The following is a 9,885-nucleotide window of genomic DNA, read 5'->3' as shown; positions in this document are numbered from 1 at the left end:
GCCAGGTGACTCCCCGACTGGTGCCCTTGGGAAAGGTGGCAAACTCGCAAGTGTAGTTGCCCTCGTCCTCCACCGTCAGCCCCCGGAGGGACAGCGTGGCGTCCCGCACCTCCAGCTCCGAGCCTTGCCCGGCCCCCGAGCTCGACGCGGTATTGACGAAGGACAGCCGCTCCTTGCCGGGCTTCGGGCTGGGGAAGCTGCGACCATACTGGGGGTGGAAGATGGCCACGTTCTGTTTGCCTTCGGGCGCGTCCAGGCGCAGCCACGTCACCTGGGACACTCGGATTTCAGGCGCTGAAGGCAGCAGGTGGCACGGCAGCTCTACCGTGTCCCCCAGGTTGCCCCGCACCTCAGCGGCGACCTGAACCCGCACATCCTGGGCTCCTGGGGAGAGAGGAGAGAGAGAGATGTCGGGTCGGGGAAGTACCTAGAAATCCCTGGGCCAGGCAGAGCCATCATGGGAGGGGCCCCCCTCCAAACCACCCTGGAAATGCAGACCTCAGGGTAATGCAGGCATCTTCACGCTGTCCCAGTTCCCAAAAGGCCAGCCAGATAAGACAGTTTGAGGAAAACTAGGGCCATTTGGGTTCTGGGCTAGCTGTGGAATTACTGCTCATGATCTTCGGTGTGATGAATAAATTGTGATTATGTAGTATTCATGTAGCCATGAAATTAAAAGACACTTGCTCCTTGGAAAGAAAGATATGACAAACCTAGACAGCATATTAATCTGCAGAGACATCACTTTGCCAGTAGAGAGTCAAAGCTATGGTTTTTCCAGTAGTCATGTATGGATGTGAGAACTGGAGCATAAAGAAAGCTGAGTGCCGAAGAATTGATGCTTTTGAATTGTGGTCCTCGAAAAGACCCTTGAGAGTCCTTTGGATAGCAAGGAGATCAAACCAGTCAATCTTAAAAAGAAAATCAACCCTGCATATTCATTGCAAGGACTGATGCTGAAGCTGAAGCTCCAATACTTTTTGGCCACCTGATGTGAAGAGCTGACTCACTGGGAAAGACCCTGATGCTGAGAAAGACTGAAGGCAAAAGGAGAAGGGGGCGGCAAAGGATGAGATGGTTAGGTAGCATCACTGATTCAATGGACATGAATTTGACCAAACTCTGGGAGACAGTGGAGGACGGAGGAGCCTGGCATGTTATAGTCCATGGGGTGGGAAAAGAGTGGGACATGACTTAGCAACTGAATAACCACAAAGTAGTCCTTAAATCAAAAATCTTTAAAAATATCCTATTTTATTTCATTTTTCACTACACAGCTTTTAGTGTCTTAGTTCCCCTACCTGGGATAGAGCCCGGGCTTCCCATTGAGAGTGCTGAGTCCTAACCACTGGACTGCCAGGGAATTCCCTATCTTATTGAAGTATAGTTGATTGATTTATTTTTAACATTTTATTTATTTCTTTAATTTTTGTCTGTGCTTAAGTAGTTGTGGTGCTTGGGCTTAGTTGCTCTGCAGCGTGTGGAATCTTCCCAAATCAGGGATAGAACCCTGTGTCTCCTGCATTGGCAGGCAGATTCTTTTTTATTTTCAGTTTAATAGACATTTATTCCATTATTATATAGTTGAACAACCTCTACACACAGAATAATATGGTTTAAGATTTTTTGAGTAGGAAGGAATTTGGATCTCAAAAGGTTTTGCAAGTCTGTTTTCTGGAAATGACTTAAGTGGGCCTTTTAAAAACCCTTGGGGAAAAAAAAAAACAAGAAAAATTGGTTCAAGAAAATCAGTAATTAGATTTCAAAATTAAACTACCTATTGAGACAGCAAACCAAGAACTGGGGTAATTCCTCTTCCGTATTTTCTACGTTCAAACACACCCTGGGAAACAGAAGTCTAGTCTACAGGAAGACACGATGCAACGAGCAGAATGAGGTGGTGAGCCCAGCCACAACTGGTGGCCTGCCAAGTCTGGAACTGTGAAGCTCTTGAGGGTGGTTTGAGCAGGGATGGGAACAACTGTAGACAGCACAAAGTCAGAAGCCAATTGAACTTGTAGTGACACCAACTACATGATTTTTCTCAGTAGCCTTTTTTTAAAAAAGATACTTATTATTTATTTGTTTATTTAGTTGCCAGGTCTTAGTTGCAGCACACAGGATCTTTGATCTTCATTGCAGCATGTGGCATCTAGTTCCCTGACCAGGGATCGAACTTGGGCCCACTGCATTGGGAGCACAGAATCTTAGCCACTGGACCCCCAAGGGAAGTCCTTCTCAGTAGCCTTTTAAGAATGGAGTGACTTGACCCTAGAGAACACTGATTACACTTAGCAATGATACTTTTAAATATAACCACCCCTATTTCCTGCATCCCCTAAGGTGGTTCATGATGGTCACAAACTAATACTACAGATAAAACATTTAATTTTTTGATAAGTTTTTACTATCGTCCTACATCTGAAAGGGATCTGATGAACATCAGCCTCCCAATCCTAAATCCTAGGAGTTATTAGCTCCTAAAACCTCAGGGCTAATAACTCCCTCTCACTTATCTAATGTTCAATTTCCATTCGTTTTAATCAACACCAATGTCAATACAACCATGTTGCATGAAGTTCAGTATTCTACACATGCCAGAGTCTGAACCAGGAGCTTTATGTGAACTTCAGTGGTACCATGGAGGCCAAGGCAATTTAATTTTGGTAAACCAGGATTTGATTCATTTGTGAGAACCCTCTTGCAACAGGTCTATTCAATTCTCTTAAAAATGGTGGCATTACTTTTTGCCTTTCAGAAGCAGCAGTTACATAAATGAAGTATCAGATTAAGCCTAAAACATGGACCCTAGTCAACTTTATTTTTCTGCATATGATCTTGAGAAAGGATCAGGACACCCTTCACATTTCCAAGAAATATCCAACTTAAAACGTTGTAGCTGCCAAACTCCATAGAACTGCAGAGCATTGCATCACCCCAGTAAAGCTGCAGGTCTCATCACATGCATCAACAAATCTACAGGGTGAAATTTCTGCACTCCTCTTTTATAGAACTTTACACCTATTGCCCAAACAGCATTTTAAACATGACATATCAACTCCCTAAGAAAGCAAAAACAAAGGCATTCCCCTTATTAGAAACGGGTTACACCATCACTTAAAGTCTTCGAGCATCACTGCACTTTAACTTCCATAATTTTTTTTTTTTTTTTGGCTGTACCAGGTCTTAGCATGTGGAGTCTTAGTTCCAGACCGACCAGGGATCAAACGCGTGCCCCCAGAATTGGAAGCACAGGGTCTTAACCACTGGACCACTACGGAAGTCCCTAACTTTTATAATTTGACAATGCATTCAATGAAGCAATCTGCACACAACTAGTTTCAACAGAAATTAAAAAACACTTTTAAGCAGACAAGAACGTCCTAAATTATTAGGTAAGAACTTGACAAACATTATATTAGCGGTAGCGGTGGCGTTGGAGAGTACTGCACCTTCTCCAAGCTGCACAGCGAGAGCCACCAATAGCTTGGTGGAACTTGTAGCCTTTGCCTGGCCCGCGGCTCTTTCTGCCTGCAGACGTCAGCCCCCGTATCTCCTCGTGGTTGTGGACTGGTTTAGTGGTCCACTAGGGGTCAGGGTTTCTTCTGATAGCTTTATGGAATGGATCAATGAGGATAACCTCAAAGAATTGGTATGTAGACTCTTCACCAACCCAGTAGGGATTCAGGAGCCTTAGGGCCCCACGGTGGCGTCCAGTGCGCTCCTCCGCAGCAGACTGAAGGCTTCGAGCAAACTGGAGCTGGTTGACACCATGGGAGACAGGCTTGCCGAAAGTGGCACCCTTAGGAACTGGGCGTTTGTAGCCACCGTGGCGCACACGAATCCGATATATGACATAACCTTGCTTGGCCTTGAATCCCAGCCTGCGGGCCTCATCGGGCCGGGGCAGGGGGGTTAGGGGGGATAGGGGAGGTGCAGCGCGGGGGCGGGGGGCGCGGTGCAGCGCGCAAGAGCGGGTGGTACCGCCAGCAGCGCACCCGGGGTAGGAAGCGCATCACGTCTGACTGCTTCTTCCTCCATAGCTGGTGGATGTACTTGTCCGCACCCATTTCGACTCACCCTGATGGCTGCCGCCAGACGAAAAGGACCGAACCTTTCTCCCTGGCAGGCGGATTCTTAACAACTGGACCACCGGGGAAGTCCTATAACTGATTTACCATGTGTCAGTTTCAGGTGTATAGCACAGCCGTTCAGAATTGTCTTCAGATTCTTTTCCTTATAGGTTTAACAAACATTGAGTATAGTTCCCTGTGCTATGCAGTGAGTCCTTGTTGGTTATCTCTTTTATGTAGTATTTCTTTTCCTTAGACGATGAAGGGTGGATGAGAATTTCCTGGTTTCCGATCCACTGGTTAAGGCTATGCTCTCTCACTGCTGAGGGCCCAGGTTCAACCCCTGGTTAGGGAACTAAGATTTCACAAGCTGCCCAGCACAGCCAACAAGAAGAAGAAAGAAGGGAAAGATAAAAGGTGGAAATGTCATATCTGAAATGTTCATCCAAAAAAAAAAAAACCCAAAATGGTAAAGTGATGAAGCAAACAGGACAGAATATGACACGCTGTCAAGTCTAGAGGCAGAGATGAGGGAGGCTGCTGGGCCTTTCTCCCAACTTACACGTGTATGTTGGAAACTTTTCATTGTCAAATGTTTGGAGGGAAAAAAGAATTTTCCAAAAATAACAAAAACTCAAATCTATGCCAAAAGAAATTTAAAAAAAATTTAAGGGTATATATTTCATTTTTTTTCCTGCACAGTTGTTTCTATAAAACCTACAACCCTCTAAGCCTGTTTTTTTTTTTTTTTCTATTAACAGCCTTATTGAGATTAATTCCCATTTATCCATTAAAAATGTACGAGTCAGTGGCTTTTCATGTATTCACAGGAGTTGTGCATCCATCGCCATAATCAAGTTTAGGACATTGTTATAATGCCCCAAAGAAATCCATGTAACAATCATACAGTCAGTTGCACCTCCCATCGCCCAGTCACTGACAATCAGTGATTTACTTTCTGTCTAGAGACTGGCCTCTTCCGGGCATATCACATAAATCAAATAAAAAAATACGTGGCCTTTTGTGTTTGCTGTCTTTCACTTGGCAGTGTTTTCAAGGTGTACCCAGGCAGTAACGAGGATCAGTGCTTCGGTTCCTTTTTATGGCTCAGTAATATTCCACTGTACAGACTGACCATGTTTCGTTCATTCATTTAGCAGCTGATGGACAGCTGAGTTGTATTCACCTTTTGGTGATTATGAACAAAGCTACAGTGAACATTTCCATGCCAGTTTTTGTCTGAATATATGGCTTTTATTTCTCAGCTCATCATTGGTTTTCTGGCTTTTAATAAAAACGAACATAAAAATAAATGTTTCTCCAGAAACTTCCACTGGTGGTCCAGTGGCTAAGGCTTCATGTTCCCAATGCAGGGGCCCAGGTTCAATCCCTTGCCAGGGAACTAGATCCCACATGCCACATCCCTAACTCTAACCCTATGACCCAGCGCAGCCAAATGAATGCATTAATAATTTATTTTTAAAAAAGGCGAATTTTTTTTTACCGTGCAAGGCAGTAAAGCATGGGGGACTGAGAGCACAGACTGCGTGCCTTCAAATCCTAGCTCTGCCACTTACTGGCTGTGTGACGTTGGACAAGTCGTTTAACCTCTCTGTGCCCCAGTTTCCTCAGCTGTAAAGGGGAGGGTAATAATGGTGCCCACCTCCTAGGGGTTGCTGTTTAAGGATTAAAGGATGTTTGTTGAGCACTTAGCACACAGGGCCCCAGGAAGTGCAAGATCAGTGCTTGGTAAATAAACATAACCAGCTAAGTATAATTACAAGTAGCCCTTGACACCCAGCTCCGAGGCAAAGGCCCATGCCCAGCTGCCCTTGACCGAGATGTGAGGGGAGGCATGTGTGCAGCGGCTGGCCTCCCACAGGAATCCAGGGAACATTAACAGTGACCCTAGTGAGAGGGTCCCCAAGAGAAGGCAGGACCCATCCTAGGCACTGCTCAAAAGAAGCCATCAGTCAAGGCCGTGTGACACACATATCATCTCGTGGAATCCCTACATATATCTTGCAACTCAAACCCAGGGGGGCCACCTTGAGATGTGGGCATCCTCCCCTCCAGAGGGACCACACTGCAGAGTGTCATGTGTGGGACCCTGGAGCAGATGGCTGGGGGCTTCCTGCTGGCTCTGTGCCCTCTTAGGTGGGTGACTTTTTTAAAAAAATATTTATTTATTTGGCTGCACCAGGCCCTGGTTTCAGCATGTGGAATCGTCCATCTTCATTGTGCCACATGGGATCTTTAGCTGTGACATGGCAACTCTCAATTGCAGCATGTCGGATCTAGTTCCCTGACCAGGGATCAAACCCAGGCCCTCTGCATTGGCAGCATGGAGTCTCCCAGCCGCTGGACCACCAGGGAAGTCCCCGGGTGACTTTGTTTTGAGCCTGAATTCCTCCATCTGTAAAATGGGAATGTTTGAGCAACCCTGTAGGGTCCCTGGCGACAAGTCCATGACATGATTTTCTCCCATAGGTTCCTCAGAGGGCAGGCACAGCAGGTGAGTCAAGTAGGGGCAGACAGCCACATGCTACCGACCAAGTCCAGCTCCCTCAGTTACTTTTGGCTCAGGTAGCATAGTTTCAGAAGTGACCTAGCAGCACAGAAAGGTCTGGAGGTCAAATCCAGACAAAAATCAGGATATGAGACCCTGGGGGCAGCAGTTGGGTGGAGCTGAGGCAGGGTCGCCCCCTTCCCTCAAGGTGCCAGGACCCTGCGTGGCTCCCAGAGGCGCTGAGGATGGGACAAGGGTTCCCAAGGGCTCTGCCCCCTTTGAGCTGGGTGAGGAGGGATGGGAACTCAGTCAGGGAAAAAACACCCAGGCCAGTGTGAGCGCAGAAGAGACGAAGGGTGGGGATGAGGGTTTAAGTTTTCTTCTTGAGGTAAGTGGGAACCATTGAGGGTTCTTCACTTGGAGAAGAACTTGACTAAAGCAAAGATTGAGAACTTCAAGGGCTTGAGTGGTAGAACCTTCCTGCTAGCCATTCTTTTCCAGCCTGTGCCAACCAGTGGGCAACAAATAGTTGCTCAACACGGTGACCCCAGGTACTAGAGAGTCAGTCCCTGAGGACGGGGATTTATCTATCTTGTTGCTTACTGTATCCCTAGAGCCCACACCAGGGCATGGGTATAGTAGGTGCTCAATCAATACTGTTGGGGGAAAAAACAAAAAACAAAAAAAACTGTTGAATAAATATCAAGATCTGTTCTGGCTGTACATTTCACAGATGTGTCAAGATAAGTCCTCCAGGAGTTGACATTCCAGGAGAGGGGAGAGATTGCACAGACAGTCGGTGGCGGGGTGGGGCAGGGCTGGGGCTGGAGGGGAGGACCTAAAGCAGGGGCCTGACCCAGCCAAGGGGAAGGGCAGGAGGGCTTCCTGGAGGAGGAGACCCTTCCCAAGGGAAGCCAAGCTCCAGCCCATGGAGCTCCACACCTTGCCTGGGTCACTGGGTCCCTTTGGGGACTCAGATTTTTTGTCCTAAGGAAATCCTGTGGCTGCCAGTTGCCTCTCTTCTGGGGAGTTCCCTGGTTGCCCAGTAGTTAGGACCCAGGCTTTCACTGTCGTGGCCTGGGGTTCACACCTCTCTTCTGAGGGAGGTTGTCCTCCTGCAACTCAAGTGGCCCTGGTAGCTTCAGAAGATTTAAAAAAAAAAAAGCAACAAGAAAAAAAAAAACCCACTTTTGGGGATTTCTTGGCAGCTTAGTGGTTAGGACTCTGTGGTTTCACTGCTGAGGGCAGGGGTTCAATCTCTGGTCGGTAAGCCTGAAATAAATGAATTAATTAAATTAAAAAAAAACCCACTTTTAGCTTCTTGTGGGGCAAGCTTCTCAGGAATTTCTTTTATCACCAATACTTTGTCCTGGATGGCCATACACCCTTCCTCTTTCTGACTAGCTGGCCCTCATCATCCCCTCACCCCGAACCCATTTCCCCATCTCACACACCAGGTTTTCATGACCCTCCTGAGCTCCTGGAGGGCAGGAATTCTTTGCCTGGTCTTGTTCACAGGGTTACACTCGAGACCTGCAACAGAGACCTGCTCCTGGTAGATGCTCCATATATGTGAAATGAAGGAGGTTCTAAAATTCCAAGGCTCCACGATTCCCATTCTAAATGCCTCATTTTGAATGAATGAATAGCATGGTTCAGCCCCTATATGGTTAATGGCCCATCTTTTCGGTCTTTCCACCTCAGTAAAAGGTTTACGATGGAAGCTTTGGAGTCATATCTGACTCCACTTTTTCTCTCTCAACCCCCATTGCAATCCATCAGGAAATCCCATCAGCTTCTTCTTCAAAATATATCTTCAAGTGGACCAGGTTTGACCCCTGCATTACCCGTATCTTGGTCTAAGCCAGTGGCATCTCTCCCCTAGGTCATCTGACACACACCCCCTCCCTTGCCATGAAGGGCTGCAGGTGCCCCCTGCAGTTCCCACACGCAGAGAAGGGTCTTCTTCTATGGCTCTCTCCTCACTCGGAAAATAAAAAAAGCTCAAGTCTTTATAGCAGCCCACAAGGTCCTGTGTGACCTGTGCCCGTGCTCTTTCTGACCTCATCTCTCACCCTCTCCCCTTGGCTCACCCTGCTCCAGACACGCCATCCTCCTCACCATTTCTCAGACATGCCAGGCAAGTCCCACCTCAGGGCCTCTGCACTTGCTGTTCTCTCATCCTGGAATACTTTCCCCTCCCTCGCTCCCTCCAGATCTTTGCTCTGGGGCGTTCCCTGACCACCCTAATGATGAGAACAGAAATTCCCTTGACACTGCTTCGTTTTCCTCATTGCACCTGATGTCTTTTACCTGCTAGAACATTAGTTCTCGGGGCAGGGATCTTTGTCTTGAAAGTGTTAGTCCCTCAGTCATGTCCAACTCTTTGTGATCCCATGGACTGTAGCCTGCCAGGCTTCTCTGTCTGTGGAATTCTCCGGGCAAGAATACTGGAGTGGGTAGCCATTCCCTTCTCCAGGGGATCTTCCTGACCCAGGGATCAAACCCGGGTCTCCTGCATTGGCAGGCAGATTCTCTATCATCTGAGCCTTGGTTCCTGCTGTATTCCCAGAGCCTAGAGGCGTACCCGGCACACTTACAGCTCTTACAGAGCTCCAGAAATGTGTTGAGTGAATGAATGAGGTGGAGATGGGGAAGCAACAGTGCATTAGATGACAGAGGCTGAGGCTGAGTTAGAGTTTGGGCTTTTTTTTAGGGGCACTAGGGAACCATAGAGAGTTACAGGCAGGGGGAGGGACAAGGTTAGATTTGTGCTTTAGAAAGAACCCTCAGAATGGACTGGGGCCAGGCTTCGGGGGTCAGGGCAGTGGGGATGGAGGATGAACTGGATTGGAAACACATTCAGAAGTTAGAACGGTTGGGACATGGAGGCTGACCGGCTGTGGGGCAGGGGTAGGTGGTGAGGGGAACGAGGTGTATTGGCTGATGCCCAGATGTTTTGCGTTTCAGGCAGAGGCGGGAGAAATGAAGCCAGGAGGAAGGTTGGCCTGGAGTTCAGACCCTAGTGTCCAGGACACTGTTGGGCGAGAGCCTGTGCCCTGACCTTGGCCAGAACATGGTCAGCAGCACAGTGGGGGAGGGTGTGGCCGTGGGAACACCAGCCGCCCTCAGCTTTCCTCAGCGAGCCAGGCTGGTGACAGCTTCATGGGGTGTCAGCTGGGTCCCCAGACACATTTCCCCTGCCTGTGGCCTGGCATGCTAGGCTTCCTGTGGTGGCAGGGCAGGGGCAGCCCAGGGCATTGTGTGAGCCCCGGGGGATCCTTTGGGCGGGGGGGGACAGAG

The 9,885-nt window shown here is 48.1% G+C and overlaps 1 protein-coding gene and 1 pseudogene across 1 annotated transcript in view; both read right to left on the bottom strand.

Moving 5' to 3' along the window:
* The window catches only part of PVRL2 (poliovirus receptor-related 2 (herpesvirus entry mediator B)), a 31,165-nt gene that overhangs the window by 17,129 nt on the left and 4,151 nt on the right, over positions 1–9,885 (bottom strand). The window contains exon 2 of the mRNA XM_010852581.1: positions 3–384. Within this exon, the coding sequence (XP_010850883.1) occupies positions 3–384 (382 nt within the window). The remainder of the gene's footprint in view (positions 1–2; positions 385–9,885) is intronic.
* LOC104997680 lies at positions 3,202–4,174 on the bottom strand (annotated as a pseudogene).

The sequence above is a fragment of the Bison bison genome, unplaced genomic scaffold (assembly GCF_000754665.1).
Source record: "Bison bison bison isolate TAMUID 2011002044 unplaced genomic scaffold, Bison_UMD1.0 scf7180017864313, whole genome shotgun sequence".
Classification (NCBI taxonomy): domain Eukaryota; kingdom Metazoa; phylum Chordata; class Mammalia; order Artiodactyla; family Bovidae; genus Bison; species Bison bison.
This window is presented reverse-complemented; position numbering and strand designations above follow the sequence as displayed.